At 29.6% G+C, this 19,059-nt stretch overlaps 1 protein-coding gene across 2 annotated transcripts in view; it reads left to right on the top strand.

The window, feature by feature from the left end:
* Positions 1-13,500, top strand: part of LOC129962524 (uncharacterized) — a 46,106-nt gene extending 32,606 nt beyond the window's left edge. For both annotated transcript variants that reach the window (XM_056076278.1, XM_056076277.1), the window contains exons 2-3: positions 2,342-2,457; positions 10,870-13,500. In XM_056076278.1, the coding sequence (XP_055932253.1) occupies positions 2,385-2,457; positions 10,870-12,410 (1,614 nt within the window). In that variant the 5' untranslated portion in view covers positions 2,342-2,384 and the 3' untranslated portion in view covers positions 12,411-13,500. The remainder of the gene's footprint in view (positions 1-2,341; positions 2,458-10,869) is intronic.
* Positions 13,501-19,059: the final 5,559 nt, after the last annotated feature.

Below are 19,059 nucleotides of genomic sequence, written 5' to 3'. Positions count from 1 at the left end.
CAGCGGTATGTTATCTCTTCACGCGTAGTGTGGGAAAGTTAGATTTTAGCTGATTCAACAATTTAACAAAGCTTCTCTTGAATTAATTAAGTAGAGACAGTGGAATTGGATCACGAAATAAGAGAATATTTTAGAATGAAGTTACTATGGGCTAAATTAAGATGAAGTGACTATGAAAATTAATTAAATTGAAATTCGAGTTAAAATATCATTACATATATATATATATATATATATATATATATATATATATATATATATATATATATATATATATATATATATATATATATATATATATATCGTTTTACAATAACTCTCTTGGCGCTACATTTTGTGAGGAAATGCGGCAACGTTGTATTAAGTCCCAGTTACGCAATTAAAGGAATGATGGTTCGTGTTCTCATTCTTAGGAACCGGTGGCTTAGTGGTAAGATCGTGGCCTCTGAATCGAAGGGTTTCCAGTTCCGAATCCCTATTGGATACTGGCATGTTATCTCGTGGATCTTTTTGCTTTCCTATGTTATCCTCTGGAACGCTTTCGACGTATAAAAATTGTGTGGCCAAATGATATCATTAAAGGTGTGAATTTTGGCAGCTGATTGCCATAAGTTTGATAGGCTCTGACATCAAAATTTACATTGTCGACAGTTCCACCCATGCATACTAATTCTGATATTTTATACCTCTTAAGTAGTCTGGAAATTTGGAAACGAGGCTCATTATGTGATCGTGGTTCAGGAGATTCTTCCCATAACAGTCCCGTGTTGCTTTGAAACTGGACGTTGACGTAACTAAACCGAATCCTGGTTCGATTCCTTTGTGAAATATCCATTGTGGATTTGAATTTGGTCCTCGTTGCTAATAAGAGTTTAATATCTTCAAGTTGATATAGTGGGGTATGGAAATTTGGAATAGATAGCCGATTCTTGAGACGCCTTTGTCAGCTGACTAGAACTCAAATTGATTAGACCTGATCAGAAATTTCTGTTGTGGTAATTCAAAATTTATCAGCAATATTTAAAAAAAATATGAAAACATTTTAAGTATAGGAAACCTATAGGAAGACTACCTATTGCAATGGTTCTCATGACAAGACTTCGGGAAAATTTCTTCAGTTCTTTACCGATCATGGTCCCTTGAACTCAAAACCGTCCTTCGTTCAGAAATTTGTGTGTGCGTGCGTATAGTGTGCGTATAATGCTTTGCTCCCCTTGTGAACAGGCTAACTAGAATAATTTTGTTTGGATTTTAATTGGCTTCAAATATGTTGTTAGAACTGTAAAAATCTCGGACGGCCCACCTAGTTTAAAGGGGTGGAAATGATGGGCGGTTGAAATTTTCATTTCGTTATAACTTTCTTAATATTGAAGTAACCAAATTAGCGCCTCATTAAGACGAACAACTTTTATATATAAAGTTTTCAATAACTGCAATAAGAAGTTAAGGGGCAGAAAAGTGATTTTCAAGCCCTAATTTTGACTGTTTCTTACATCAACAGTTTATGTTGCCAGATAGTAGTAACTTAGATGTTAAGAAATCTACATTTTCTTTTCAGCTTACCGAGAGGATTTTATTATTATTATTGTTCTGAATACAGAAAAACAATGTGACTGGAAAGAATATTGATAGCTTTTTTTAATTATTTGACATCCTGTTTAGCGATGAAAGAATTTAAGTAATGGTTTATAATCATTTTCTTAAAAATAAAATTTAACATTGCGGTAGTTTTGCATCTTCACTGCACAATTTTATTATATTTAATTTTTGAGGAACTAAAACCAGAAACAGAGGAGATTCGATCCTCTCGTGTTGCCTGCTCATGTCAGAGGGGAAAAAATTATTTTATTGAATTTATATTTTAGGTTTTTTAAAAAAATATATTGTTCAGTTCTGTACTTCTGAATGATTCTTTTCAAAAAGATTACCGAAAATTATTTGCAAGGTTTAATTTTTAAAAAAATTGTTTTTAAGAAATATTCTTCCGAACGTTTTCAATGCTTAGAGTAGGTAAATCTAGTGTAGACTTCTCCATATTTCCTTTAAAGTGCTTACTTTATTCTATTTATCAAAAAATATTTGACAAAATATGTAACATTTCCACAACTATTAGAACTGTATTTTATTTAATTATGTAGAATAAGAAATCCTAGTTTAGAACTATACATATTTCAATTAAAAACACGACCTTGATTCTATTTATCGAAAAATGTTTTGCGAAATGTGCATTTTTTTATCATTCATATTCGCTTTTAGACTACACTAATTTATTTCTATTATATCATTTCCGAAACTATTGAAACGAGATTTTATTGAATTATTTTTTTTTTTTTCATTTCAGGTTACTTTTGTTAAGAACAATGTGAGAACATATTAGCAATAAAATGATTTTACACGTCATTCGGCGTCAACTCCAATTAGTAGTGATGTGTTGTAGTTTTTTGGGTAGTATTCAAGGTAAGAATTTCAGTCTATAATTTTTTTTTCAATTATTTATTTAAAAAATTTCGTCTCTTATTAGCAATTTATATTTGGTTTGGAATATTTTATTGTTGTTTGCATATATATTTTCTATTTCATAAATTGAAAAATTAATTGAAATTTTAGTTGAATGAATTTCAGATGTCCTAATCATTAATTTTAATTGAAATTGTTTCCATTATTTTATTGCTAAATACATGCAGAATAGTGAAGAATGCAAAATTATTATTTCTTAGCCCTTTGACCTACGAATCTGTTTTACCTTCCTAATTCGGGGGGGCACCTCGAAATGAGGATGAGATGCTTCCGGGCTCCTCCCATCGATGACGGGACGTACTTCCTTCGGGGAGGGTTGTACCGTGGCCGGTGACGGCCCTTAGGACTCAACCACAGTTCCCACCAATTGCTGTTGCGGCGGTCCGGTCATTCAGTTCTATGGTTTAAATCCGTGTGCCTTAGGGCGGGTCGGTGAGTTAGATGGTTGACTTACCTTCCTAATTAGATGACACATCCTATTTGGGCATTTATCATTATTTTAATTCCTATAATTATTTTAAAGTCATTTGAGATACTGAAACGTTTTTAAGTGATTTTTGCATTTTAAATTACTTAATATTTTCACTTAATTATAAATTAAAATTCGGTAATTCAATGCGGGAACCAGACTCGTCATTGCACGAAAAGGTATTAAACGCATATGAAAAATATTGCGAACTTGAAAAGAATGTGTATACAGGAAGTTTTCGGAGGATTTGCAAATTCGTTTTTTTGTTTTTTTCAGTGATTTGTTTAGTTTTGGAAGCATTTTTAAACAGATTATTTCTTGGACAATTTTTAACAAAATAATGTGACAATTTGTATTTATTCATTAATGCATAAATATCCCGAAAAACACAAGCTTAATTCTTTATTTTATTTATTTACCTGTCGCGTCAGGCGATTAAGCTGGTTCGCCGAGAATATTGGTTATATTTGAATTCAGATAAATAATTTAGATATATCTCCATATCTAAGATTCCGCCAAATTGACTGATATTAACATCATATTATTTTAATTGACTTATTTAAGTTTCTAATTTCACATTTTTTTATGTAGTAAACTGCAAAAATATTCAACTGAATTTTTCTTCTTGAACTTTAATCAATAGAATAAAATCATGCTATTAAGTATTTGATGAAACAATGAAAACGGTTCGAATTTCGGAGCAACAATGTAATCTACTGTTGGAAATTAGAGAAAAAATATTTTTTTTTTAAATTACCAAAAATCGAGAAGAACTCGCACTATTATTAAATTAGTATCATTAAAAAATCTTTTTTTTTTTTAATTTTAAAATAGTGTAAAATTTATTTTTGTGCAATAATATTTTCCAACGTTATCGCAGAAAACCCCAAAATTCAGCTTAATTTTTAATAAAAGTTCTAATTACATTTTCAAATATAAATCGCCTTCAGTTGCACATTTCCACCCTCTAAATTGTGACGAGTTTCGTAGCTCTAAGTCAAAAAGTCTGGCTTGTGTCGCGCCAATATTTTCATAGTCAAACACATGCACATATTTAGTTTTATTATTAGTAGATATTTATTTTAAGGATAATTCTCTTTGTTTCAAAATTTTTTAAACATTGCCTTATTTAAAAGGTGCCAAATAATTTTTATTCGATATAATTCAAATAATTTTAATCAGATGTTTAAATTTAATCAGACATAATGAAGAAGAACAAGTAGGCGCAGCCATATTTTGCTTGTCGCAGAAATTAGTGCTTTCAGAAACAATTTTGAGTAGAGTTTTGTTTATTCTTAATTCGGTCACGTGCAAATTTTCCGGTTTCATTTATTTACATGAATCAGAAAATTTGTAACTAATTGAATTAAGAATATATGAAAACTGCCCGATGTAAACACATTCATTTTACCAGTACTTATAGGGGAAAAACTTATTTCATAATTCTTTAATCAATTATATTTTCGATGCTGAGGCGTCTTTACATTTCTTGGCAAAAGTGTTTTTTATCCAAAGCATTGCCATTTTTTTCCTAGGAACTAATTCGAGAAATTATAGTCAACGTAAGTAGTCTCTCCGAAACTCTCTCATACTTTCTGATGAAGTTGTTATTCACCATCCCACGTAAAAAATTATAGACCTTGAATAAGGTAGAGAATGCCTTGCATGGCAGTGGCGTACAATGGTTTCGAAATATTAACATTCGTCATGAATTTAACATTTTTACTGAATTGATTATGTGATCCTTGACGATCCTATTCATTCCTTTTCGTTTGATTCCTATCTTGTAATCAATAGTATCTGAAAATAGAATTTTTTTTTCAGGCGTGTTTATCCAAACCATAATTTGACACAAGACTGCAATTGTAGTCACAAAATCTGTTATCAATTTCGATATGTTTAAGAATGCAATTACTTAAATATATAAACCGATAAATGGTCAACTCCTTGTTTGGATAGATATCTTCACTATCGAAATATTAAAATATATATTTCTACACTAATATATCAAAATATAGATATCTAACTTTAAATGTTAAATCTGTAAACTGAATTTTACCTATCTAGCTCTTTCCATTTTATCGTTATAGTGTTAATTTATATTCGAACAATTAGAGCGACAGACTTCCGCTCAATGGATTTTACACCAAATTTTATAGAAATCTACAAATTCCGTGTAAAGTTCCTGTATCAAATTTCATTCCTCAAGCGCTAGGCGTTTTTGAGTTATGTTTGTCACAGGCAGACATAGTGCCAAAAATGTGTTTCTCGAACTCGGTGAGGTCTGAAAATGTAGAGATTCATCGATATCAAAGGTTCGAATTTTTTGACATTTACAATATTTCGGATACGAGAAAATAATAAAAATAAAAAAAAGTCCACAATTGTAAAATGATCCGAAGTTTTGCTGTAATGCTAGAACGTAAAAACTTACAAATTTCTCTCTGCCATTGTTATTTTGAAATGACATCGCGATACGTCCAGAAATTTAAAAATCTTATACAATTTAGAAAATGACTTTTAACTCTGTGTTCCAAGCCCGGAATATTCCTGTTGCGATATTAGGACCCCACACGCGTCTAAATTTGTCTAAAGTAATTTCTTTTGGCACGATTTGTTATTCAGGAAGCATTTAAAGACAAAATTCTGATAATAAAGTGACTGTATGCTAGCCAAGACAAATAACTATAACCGTAGAATTTACCCTAGCGAAAATCTTGTTAAAAGCCAAACATTCAGCTGAAATCTGAAAAAGTTGGATGGAGCCCAAACGTCGTTATGCCATCTGACCGCAATGTAAAATAAGATTAACCGTCCTGTATTTTAAAATGAAACTAGGAATTTACTCATGTAATCGCTACAAATACCATAACCTATTACACAGGATATCCGGTATTAATCACCGGATCGGTCCACCGCGTACAACATTACTGAGTTAAAAAAAAGCAGCAAAATAAGTCCGAGCTTCTCGTGTTTGAAGGCCTGATATGTTGGACATGTAATGGCGAAGAAGTATGAACCAATTTATTGCAAACACAGCTGAAAAAACATATTCACATTTATGACAATGGTCATCTCAAAATCAAGTTTAGAATCAATCTGACCATCCCTTTTCATGAAAATCTCTATTTTAGCACTAAATGGATAGCGTACAAGTTTACTCGTGTTTGGCTTGTGTTCAGTTACGATCAAGTAACGGGGTAACTCAGATTTCTGGAATGAATACCTTGTGATATGTAAAGGTCTTGGTTTCGGGACCAGTGGACTCCGGCTCGAGACACGATTCTATAGAAAAATCGCCGTGTGAGTCTGGTGCATGTTAAATCCGTCATAGATTCGCTGGTGTGATGCAGAAGTTTGGAGAAGAGGTGCCAGCTCAAGTATCATCTTCAATTGACCGCGGTTCAAATTTACAAGGTCCGTCCCAAAAAAGCCCTAATATCTGATTTAAAACGGGGCGTTAATATAAATAAATTAAACAGTTGTGATTTATTGTCATTATTTCGCGTATTGAAATTCATATGGAATATATTAAACTGAAAGATAAAAATAAATACTACAAAATGTTGATGAAGTTTATACTCTTTAAATATTGACTGCACAAACTTTTTTTTTTGAAAAATTGTCCTCAGAGATAAAATAAAAATATTTGTTCTGTGGAAGATTTCCGATTAAGCAGCTGCCTTGAGGCAGGGCACGAAAAAAGGTCGAATAAAAAATGTTAACTACTTCCAAAATATTTGTAAATAAAATACAAATACTATTAGTTATAAAATAATAGAACAACATTCTTTTAATTACTGAATATTTGTCTCTTATAATATATACAAAAAGTCTGAATAAATATAATTCTGCACAAATACGAATGCCGAATAAGCATAAAATAAAATAAATAAAATCATATATTTTTTTCTAAGTTACTAAAATAAAAAGTTTAACTTAAATCATTAATATATTAGTTACATTAAAATACCTTGACACTAAATTCATATTTTTAAAAGAGATGTCCCATAATACGTGCTGCCTGGGTCCACAAAATGCCTAAATTCTGCAACTGTACAATTCCTTAATGTTTTAATAAGGAATAACGCATTTATATAAGCATGTTTGTATTCTCATTGCATTCAGATTCGCTTGTTAAATTCTATTTACCGTTCTTTCCAGGATCTCGAGACTAGCACTTTTAGTCGTTTATGAATGATAGTACGCAAAAAGATGAGCGGTTATTACCGAATTGCCTGAATTATAGGAGTTCATACAACTGCTAAATGTAAACATCCATTACTTTCATTTCTTATTTCACTCCGTTTTTTGACAGAATATATGTTTCTTAGTGTATGCGATTTCCGAATCCAAGAATGAATATTGCTCGACTTCTAGCATGACATTCGCAACTTACAAACGAAACACAAACTTCCAAAGAACTGTAGGAAGTTGCATTAGCTATGATCATAAATCTTTAACCTTCAATTTGGCGTGGAGATTAAGCTACAAGCATAATTTTACATTTAATTTTATTGTAATTTAAAGTTACCAGGGCATTGCTTAGTTTCCTTTTTGTAGCTGCCAATGAAAATGAACCTGCTGCTTTGATTTACTCGATCAAATATGCAAAATAACAATATATTTTGATTTCAATTGAATCAAACTTATCCGAATCTCGACTTCCTCTACTCGGGACGCATTCCAAAAATTTGAAAGAAAATAGCTAATTAGCAAATTTTACATTCTGTGAAATTAAAATAATGGCATGAATTAATTATTTTTATTTAAAGCTTTTTAATTATTAATACATATCATAACTAATGTGATAAAAATGATTTAAACTTTTATTTCAAAAAATTCATCAAAAATTATAAAAAGAAAACCTTGTTAATATTTTCAAGATAATAATAGCTTACCTTTTATTGCAATATGTCTTTGAATCGTTATGGGAATTTTCACGGAGATTTCTTAGACAATTCGATGGTAATTGTGAAAATTATTGGAACGTGATGCTTTCCCTATGATTTGTAGCTCTCATGCATACGTTTCGCACGGAATCGTGATACTATGGAAGCTTCGATTGATTTCAAGTTTATGGCACATTAACATACTCCAATTCAGGGCATTTTTGCTATTTACTAGCTCAGCTATCTTACTTTCAAAAGAAACAAGTGAATAATTGTATTGCACGAATTTATTCAAAAGGAAAGAAAAAAGTTCACGCAGTGCATGTTTTTTACTTTTTCATATACAAAGCACAGAAATAGTATTGTAATAAACTCGAACTCGAGATTTTGAAGATTCTCCACGTTTTTGACTTCCTCGAATTTGGAAATTACATTTTTGGCATTATTCTCTGTCTGCCTGTGATAAAGGTAACTTAAAAACGCTTTGAACTAGATAGATGAAATTTGCTATGTGATCTTTACGCAAATTTTTTAGATTTCTAACAGATTTTGATTAAACTTCATTCAGAGAAAGTCTGTCTATTCGGCTGTTCGAATATAATAACTACGAAACAGAAAGAGAGGGATAAATAAAATTCAGTACGCAGATTTAACATCTATAAGTGTAGTCATCTACCAAGTTTTAAATCAAATCCAACAAGAAGTTGACTATCTATCGATCTATACATTCAGAAACATGTAAATGCTGTAACTGAAAAACCCAATAGCTTAAATATATCAAATCTGCTATTTAATTTTGTGACCGCAAGTATAGTTCTGTGTCTAATTTTTGTTTCAATCGGTTGGGAAAAAACACGTCTAAAACACAAGTTCGATTTTCGGATGCTGTTAACTGCATATCAGGGAGTAATCAATAAAACATTCCACAAGGTACACGCGACAGATTCATGGAAAATGCCAAATTCACTTCAAAGATTAGTATTTCGTAACTAAAGTACACCAGTGTTATGCGTGGCAATTCTTTGGTAAAGGTAAAGGCAGACAAGCATAACTACAGGATTAGCAAGAAATAAGTTACCCACTTCAGAGGGCTCTAAAATGCGCTCTATTGGTCCAAATAAGATGAAATTTGAACTACAGATTATTCAGATGATGCGCTTTACATTTATTAACCCTTTCTAGGGCCGTGGGAAGTATGCTTCCCACCAAATTTATCAATCTTTGTATGGATTTATGTAGGTTGGCATAAGTCCTGACAAATTTTTTTAGTAAAACAAAAACTAAGATACTTCAGTTTTTTATCTTACACAAAATGATGTGTCTTGATTTGTTACTTAATTATTAATTAATTAATCAAATTAAATTTATCTAATAAGCTAAATGAATCCCTTTTCTTATTCTAATTTCAAGCCTAAAAATATTAAAACATAATATGACTAGAAAAAAATGGCCCTTTAAAGGGTTAATTAAAAAAATTCAGTACAAAAATTCACCAATAGATGACGCTTTAACACAAATGACATTTATTTGCATATATTGAAAATGTGAAACATAATTTGCGTTACAGCGCAAAAATTGTTCTACCAGAACCAACAAAACTCCGTGCTACTCTAAAGGAATTTCGTCGTATGAAGTAGATACGAAGATGTCCAATGTCTCCAGGTGCCCTACGCAAGATGATGCAGAAATTTGAAAAACTGGACAACTTTTGATTTTAAACAACCGCAAGAAAATACGAAAAAATACTATAAATAATAAATATTTAAAATCATTTCATACTAATATTACTAATAGTGTAAACGAAATCATTAATAGTTTCTGTATTCAAAAGACGTCAGAAACTCATCATAATTCAAGCAGTACTTCCCAGTAATTTGCGATTTAAACAATTTTTTTAAACAATTTGCTTTTTATTAGAATGTGTGCTATTTATTTATTTGAAGAAATTCAAAAAATGAAACTGATTTCAATACTGCTGAAGTGGACATATTTTTTTATATGCGTATGAATTGAAATTACATTAAATTACATCGATGATATTAGATTTCCTTAATCTAATTCAACTCAATTTTTTGTGTTTTTTAAAAGCAAATTTTGAATGTAGAATAAATGGCCATTTACGTTTTGGCATTTTATATGTATTTTCTTGTTTTGAAATTGAAAAATGTGTTAATGCTTTATGTAAATCAATTTATTGTAAAAGAAAGCAATATAAATAATAAAATGATAATATATTTTTTTCATAACTTATATAGGCATATTTAGATCTGCGTTAAAATTTACTATTGTTTTATAAAAATCTTTTTAAAAAAGTTTCTGGAGAACATTGACCTTCAATCTACATCACTCTATGTTAGAAAAAGTAGACTGCTTAATATGATATTCTAAAACACTTTTGAAAATAATAAACATTATAAAGTTTCTTAAATGATTTTTTTTAGTTACTTCTAATATATAAAATCCAATTCACTTAATTTTTCTAATAAAATGTACCAATGTAAAAGTTGTTTTTGAATATCGCAATTTACAGTTATTTCCATTAATTTAACCCCATACAGTACAATTTACATTCCAAAAGTTTGGGCCGAAAACGTAAACAAGATCGCTCTGACTTCGAGCTATTCCATGGTTCGGCAAATCGGTTCTAATTTGTACGCGCACGACTTACGGAATGTAAATACTGTGTATAAGAGACAACTGGTTTAATTTTGTGAGATACTTGATAGATAATTACAACCTGATTTAATAATTCTGGTGGATATTCAGTCTCTAAAATATAACATAAATCAATAACATTTATTTGCAGTTCCGGCCCTATCATCGTACTACGGGCTTTGCCCGTGATATTTATGTTTGGCCCGCTCATCGTACTACTGGTTATGCCTTTAGTTATAGGTTAAAGGGTTAATCATATAATTTTAAACTCATCAGTGTGAAAATATACTTTTATATTTAAAAAAAATTAATATGCTTTTGAATTATGTTTTTCAGGTGAAAGTTTTATGGAAACAGATGTGCTTTCTACTTCCATGAGTGAAAGTTATTTTAACGAAGCTAGCGAATACTCCGACTTCAATAGTTTTACGCCTTCTTTGACGGAAATTTTGAAAGTACAAAATACATTATGGCCTTCATACTCATCATCACAAGTACTTTTAGCAACAAAGCCTGATACATCTACTCCGTCAATTTTTTCAACAAAAGAGATTACTTCTTCATATGTGCCTGAAGATTATACTTCTTTATACACAGGTTATAGTGAAATTTTTCATAATAGTGTAAAACTTAGAAATAGTGTTGATGATCCTTCAATTTCCATATCACCAAGTGGTATTTTAAATCTGACTTCGTCGATCAGAGTTGTTGATGGATCCACCACTCCTATCTCTGCAAATTATTCTGAGGAAATCGACTCCGAATCCTTAAATACCAAAGATATCATTGAAACATCGTTCTATTCACACTTCCACACCCCTTTGATGTCGCTACTTGCAGCATCTTCCAGTATAACGTTCCAACCACAGGAATCCTCTAACCATGCCAGTGTCTACTATTCCAGCATTCCACCTCATTCTTTCGCATCGTCCGACAACGAATCAACAGATTTCAAAACAACAACGGTGCCTGCAGACTTAGAACATAAAAAACTTTTGATGCTTGTGTTGCGCGCAGAAGATTGCTCTCGTCTTTCAAAAGCAGATTTTGAGAAAATGCTAGAAAAATTGATGCTAAAGTTCGGTTTTGGAGATGTGGTTCCAGAAGTCTCCAATGCTAAGTGTTATTCCCATTTGAACATTAATCTAACTATTGGAAATTCTGCCCCATCTCTTCAGTTTTTGCCAAATATTGACGGCAGGAATAACGTTACTGTCGATGTTCTTAACAGGACTTTTAGAATTGTCAAACTTGAAAAAGTAGATCTTAAATTTGAGAAGTCTAAGTCATCCAACTCCTCGTCCAGCATCATAGCAAAAGTTGCCAAACACGAATCTGTGGCTTACGTCGCTGTAGGAGTGACTTTTGGACTCGTTTTGGTTATATGCATTACTGTTTGTTTCATTAAATGTTGCTGTTTGAGAAAGTCTCAGAAGAGATTCACTCCAGGTATAAAATGTTCACACATGCGCTTAAGACCAGAAGATTATACTTTGACTCCAATACCACGCCCCACATCACTTTACGTAGATTACTATAGAGGATCTGTTTCTGCTGACATATACTCAACAACCTCTGCCGGTTCTATTGCCAGTACTACTCCTACTGTAGAAAAGGGCGTGGTTCAACCTTTCGATACCAGTATAGTTCCGCTCGAAGATTCGGCAACCCTTCCTCTCGACAGCTCGCGAGATCCTTCTGTTGAATCCGTACCCGCTCAGTCTGACATGAAAACTTTCAATATTCACAATTTCGCTAATAAAGGTTTGCGCAATACAGCTACTGATTCCAAAGAACAGTTAAATCCGAAACAGAGTACCCGCAGAATTGCTTCCAAGCCTAGTGGGGTGGCCAACCCAACTTTTCAACGGTATTAAAATGGGTATCATAAAACATTTTAATTGCCTTTCAAATTCAAGAAATTTTAATTCATGGGGAAGGTATGAAGACGGAAGGCTTCTTCAAATTGTGTTGATTCATGAGTGATTAAATGGTTCTTCATGAATGAAGAATCAAACGTAAAATATTTCTTCAGCATACGTCTTCTGGAAATTTTAACTGAGACTATTTGCAAAACTATTACACGTGTGATAAATGCAACAAAAATTATAAGACTTCTTTTTAAATTTTTGTCCTTGACTACTTTCTCATTGAGATTTACATATTTCCATGAGCACATTTGCAACAATAATGGTTGACATATCTCTTTCCCATTCGATTTCAGATTTATATTTAAGAATTAACGATTGGATATATATGTATATGGCTGTTTTATCAATTCGCATATTTATGTTGTGAAGTACTTATAAACCTTTATTGAATGTTTATTCTTATCTTGTTGAGCTTATGTAAACGTTTTTTGTTTCAATTAAGTGATATTTTATGCTTCTATATAATTTTTACGTGCTTGTGTAAAAAAATAAACATTGACGTCTAAAATCGTGGACTTCTTTGAATTGTGGGTAATTCAACAATTATCAGATGATATCAGATAGCTCTTTTTCACCATTTACATTTATTATATTCACAAAACATAAATATTTAACACACACAAAATTCAATCATTTACATTATTTCATAATTATTAATATAAATTAGTGGTTTGGGCGTGTGTTCACTTCTTGCTGTCGCAGCCGTGACACTTGTTACAGATCGCGCTATAACATCATATAATGAGTGACTCTTCTTAATACAAATGTGCATTTGTCAAAATGATTACATTTAATCTCTAGTTTACATTTGAGAATATTTTTGCCATAACATATATGATGCATCATAGCATTTACCCTTCTTTCAATTGTTAGTAATTCAGAATACTTTCTTTACGATAAAAATATATATAAATTCTTACTTATGGCTTCTATTTTAATACTTTGTATTGATTGTTTAATGTGTTTTATAAATATATTGCTATTAATTAAAAATAAAATCATGGTTTAAAACACTAAACTTGAAGAAAAAAAAATATCCTAATTTGTCCACTATTTTGTTCGTCGCTGTAAAAAGTCATTTTTCTGTTATATCTATTTTAAGCATTCCTGTTTACAAAGCAATTTCATTAAAAATTGCATGCCATTATTAATATATATATATATATCTTATTATATGCTTTTTTGCAGTGTTACAGAATGAAGAATTAAATTCTGAAATGGTCGATATTTTAAACTGTTCAATTTTGGTTTGAATAATTTTCTGATTTAATATTTATTATCACTTAAATTAATGTTTGGAAAATAGCATGAAATTGTTTTTTTGATACTATATAATCAATAAAATTTTCATTATCTGGGAAATTTTGATAAATTAATGTTTTCTTGTCATTATATTATTCTTTTAAATCGAGTAGCATAGTAGAATTAAAATAGCAAATTATATGAAGATTTATTGTATATTCTTTCGGCGAAGTTTTCAGAAACTTTTGCAGCATTGTTTATTAATCACGCCAGATATTGTACTATATAGAAACATTAATGTATTCAAAAGTGTTTTTCATGCATTTACACGTGTACAAATTGCTGTTATTAGGTTTTAAAATTGTAGGGTTTTAGATAAAATTGTGCCAATACATTTGTGCCAAAAGGATATTTTTCATTACTTATATGTTTACAGTTTAGTTTTAGTGTTTTTATGAGTTTTTTTAAGTTATTGATTTTCATTTCGTTAAACTATTTTTTTTACTTATGAAAAGTAAGATGTTACATTGCATGAAAGAAAACAGTTGGGTTTTATCTTTGTAAAAATGTTTAAAATATTTTCTTTTCCTTGAAAATTTTACGAATGATATTCTTAAATTTCATTGTTAAAATTAGTGTGACTATGTGGAAATTTACATATACAATGCACTCTCGATTATCGGATTCGGGACTCTCCGATTTCCGTACTATCCGGCCTAATTTTCTTTTATCGTAATTAAATGACGAAGGCAAGGCATTGCATTGGCAACATTGCCAAGGCATTAGAAGCGGATGTCTACTACAATCCTCCTACGTGTCGTGTGTAAAATACAAGTTGTGACAGGGAAAAAGCAGCGTTCTGTTCGTTGCTCATTGTTTCCTCAGTACGTAACGGACCTCAATGGTTACCGCTGTTCCTGATTATAACTGCACAGAACGTACAGGATTCGTTCATTGTTCTGGGGTTTGCTTAATGTTTTTTTAAGTATACCACTGTGAAGTGTACAGAATTCATTCTAAAATGTGAACAGTTTATATCCTTTAACTTGCTTTTTCTCTAATAAATTCTTGCAGTGCAATATATAAATGTCTATAAATTACCATTACAGAGCCTTCTATTGTAACTCCACACAGTACCGGTAACTGCTTGTATGTTTCACCGGGCCGCAGCCGTTTTCACATTCTACATGATCTGAGATAAATGGAGGGCTTAATACTCAATAAGAAGTGAGAAAATGCGTATTATAACAATGCGTTTTGGTATAATATCTTTGCCTTTTGGTATTGTCTTCTGGCAAAGGAATGAGTTCGTTGAACTCCGGCTTTTTTTATTATCCGGCCTGCCCTTCCGCCACATTAGGCCGGATATTCGAGAGTGTATTGTACTTGTTAAATTTTATTTGAATAATATTAAAAATTTGTGAAAAAAATTTAGATATCAAAACTAGTTACTCTTTATAATAAATAAGAATAGTATATATTATATTCAATAATTTTAATTTCTAATGAAATCATTCTTTATATTTTATTCATTTTATTATAACAAATTTACTCAATATTGGCAGTGTTTGAGCAAAGTATAATTTATTTCTGGAATAATTTTGAATTCGTGGTTACGTTGTCCGTGATATATTTTGTTTTTAATTTTTAATCGAAGTCAATTACATCAATGAATTTAATATAATATTATAATGTTTATTAAATGTTTGTAATGTTTCTAATAATTCTATTGTAACATTATGCAATGAAAACAGAACAAATTGTTATAAATTTTGAAGCTCAAATAAAAAAATGCATATTCTTATGATGTTAACTCCAACCTGTGTCTTTGCAAAAATGCATGTGAAATATTTTCATGCATTAATGAAGTGTTGTTTGAATATCTTCGAATTAAATTTTTCATACATACATAGATAACTTATATATTTTTCTTCAATATTTTTAGGGGCCAAATGTCTAAGCAATTTTGGTGTTGTACTGTAGTTACTCGATGTCTATAAACTGTAGCAAAGTTTTAGGAAGCATGCCTGTCTAATCATCGCACTATTGTGATGTACTGTTGAAAAAACAATTCTTGGCCTATCAACAGTAAATATCTTATTGATCTTGAAAACGAAATGCACAACTTTTCGCTGGGCATTCAATATTGCTTTTAACATTTGAAAATTTTGGTGGCCTTGAATTCACTTATTTATTTATTTATTTTCTGCATCCATAAAAAAATAGGTACTAACTCTTTTTTTCTCTGCGAAATTCATATTGATATTGACGAGTTTTAATATTTTTGTTATGTTGGACTTTTTGCAAATTTTTGCTGTTCCAAATTCTTACACTTTATATTTAAAATTGAAAAATATTTAATTTAACTAAAACGTGCAGTAACGTTTATGACTACATTTTTAAAAATCTCTTTAAATAGGAATATTACTTCTCAATTTGAAATATGGAAAGTAGTTTACAATTTTAAATAGTTTTCGTGAAATGAACGTTAATGAATGAATTAAATAATTTTCATGAAATGTATAATTTTATCGTAATATTTTAATTAATGAGTTAATTCTTAATGAGACTTTTGTGTTGTGAATTAATTTCATTTAAAACAAAGCAATTCTATTACTAACCTGCCACTCACAAACAAATACTGATATTATCTTCCTATTAAGGTGAAATGTAGATAAAAATAGGTGATTGTTATTTCTTTGCATGCTTCATTTAAGGTATAAATTACATATCTTAAAATTTTTATGCTTTATTTTAAAAGTTTATATTAAATTAATGAAAAATAAATGGTTATCTTATAAAAAATATGATTTAAATTACTGGGCTTGTTATTTATTTAACATACAAATAACTGATGCAGAAAAAAAATGATGAAATTAAATCATACAGCTTTGTTTACAGAATCTAAACAAAACATCTGAAAACTAGGAAAATATTATATAATCAATCCATATTTTTTTTAAATTTCTTCTTTTATTTAAATTTATTTATTTAATTTAATTTTTAAATTTCTTTCTTTTAAAGTTCTTTTTTTTCTCTGCTAAACTCATACTGTTGAGATTAACATTTAAATAACTGATGTAGAAAAAAATTATGAGATTAAATCATAAAGCTTTGTTTACAAAATTTAAACAGAACACCTGAATTATTAAAATGTTATATTATCGTTCCGTATTTTTTTTTAATTTCTTCTGTTATTTAAATTTATTTTATTTCTTCTTAAATTAATTTTTTTAAATTCTTTTTTTTAAAGTTCTTTTTTTTTTCCTGCGAAACTCATACTGATATTGCCGAGTTTTTATATTTTTGTTACGTTTGACTTTTTGCGAATTTTTGCTGTTCCAAATTGTTACACTTTACATAACACCTGAATGAGTAAAATATTGTATAATCGTTCCATACACATATATACTTTTTTAATTTCTGCATATGTTTCTTTTGTATGCATAAAAGATTGCTCAAATAAAATTAATAAAAACAATACTGGAGTTGAATCACATATTTTAATCATGTTATGAAATTTCAGGTGTATTGAATGGTTGTGCTTTAGTGAAAAAGGATGAATTTATGTATGCATTTTTTTTATGAAGATATATATATTTAATAGTTGTCACTTTGAATATAAACGATATGTTATATTCGCGTTAAACTAGCAAGAGAACTACAGTGAAGTCGTATAAGATATCTTAATATGCTTTTAATTTATGAAAAATACGATTTAAAAAAATTGACTAGAAAAACAATTTTTTAATATTCATTTAGCATCGGCTGTTCCCTTCTAAATATTTTCTTGAAGCAAAATGACTGAATGTATGTTATTTTTTTTCTTGATGAAAATGTAATGACTTATAAATGCATGCAATAACATATTTAACGCAATTGCTATTAAGTTCTACTGGTGCTATAAATCTAAGCATGTTAATTTCAGAAGTGTAAATTTGAATTCTGTTGAATGATGTATTGTATCTTGATATGTTATATTTTTATTTACGTGCTTCAAATAAGTTTTAAAAATTTTACACAATATGATTTTTTTATGATTTGATATTATCTGTTAATATGTTGTATTTCGCATATTTTCTTTACGATATTTTTTATTATTTTGATTCGAGCTCTGTTATGCAAGTGATTCTATATTTTATCCTTATCTAAACTTCTGAACCTTGGTGAAGTTTTTTCATACTTTTTTAGAAATTTTGTTTCCTTAAGACGTAAATATGCAATGAAAAAATCAACTTCAAGAACTAATTTTCAGATATAATATGTATTCCTCAAACATCGTTGAAAGAATTATATTTTAAGAATAATTTATTGAATTATAAATTGTTTGTTTTGTAAAGATTGAAATTGTTTAATTTTGTTGATATTATATTCTGTTTTTCTATAATAAAATCGAATTTCATAAATTGATGATGGTTTCCAAATTACATAAATGCTTTCAATTATTTTATATTGTTTGACAAACAAAATTAAATTATGTTAAATATAATTAGAAGTTCTCGTATTTCCAAAATTATTTAATTTTTTTCACCAAACACTGCATATAAATAAACATTAAAAATTATCATTTAAATGCAGGGAAACCGAAATAATATAATGGTAAAATTTCAACTTCTTGAAACTTGATCCACATTAAATCTAGTATCAAGGGCCAGCGTTGGTGTGGCATGGAAGCTAGGAGATGGAAAGCTGATGGCCTCATCCTTTGTCCCAATAGAAGTTACATGGATCTTAAGAAATTGACTTTATATTGCCTGAAAATAAGGCATTAATAAAACTAAATCATGAATTTTCCAGAAAATATTAATAAATTGATGCAAACTTGAAAATTGATTTTTTTTTATTTACTAAAAGGTAATTATTTTATCTATTTTGTATTTTTAATTATATTTAACGTAAATATAATAAAATCTTGCTATCACATTTTTCTCGAATTCACTAGCAAGTGGTATGTGTATGGTACCAAAATTTTAAATTATTCGATTCACTGTTAATTTTTGAAAAACTAATGTAGCGTCATTGGGAACACAAAAGTGTAAATAATGTGAAAATCAGCACATCAGAAAGTGACTTTAAAAAATTAATTACAAAATTACGTTTCAACAACATGAAACGAGTTAAATGATAATTTGTAAAACTTAACCGAGGTTCGAAGTTTAATAAGTTTCAGAAATAATTCTTTTTTTTTCTTCTTTTGCATCCATCAATATCTTTCCTATACTTTGTTATATCTGTAAAATCATTCTTGGATATTTTGTTTCGCTGCGCAATGTTTTGATACATTCCTTTTGCACACTTAGCCAAATGTGATATATGCCGAAGATGTGAATGAAGAAACATTGAATGTGCAAAA

The sequence above is a fragment of the Argiope bruennichi genome, chromosome 3 (genome assembly GCF_947563725.1).
Source record: "Argiope bruennichi chromosome 3, qqArgBrue1.1, whole genome shotgun sequence".
Lineage (NCBI taxonomy): Eukaryota > Metazoa > Arthropoda > Arachnida > Araneae > Araneidae > Argiope > Argiope bruennichi.
Note: the sequence above shows the minus strand (reverse complement) of the source record. Positions and strands in the feature narration are given on the sequence as shown.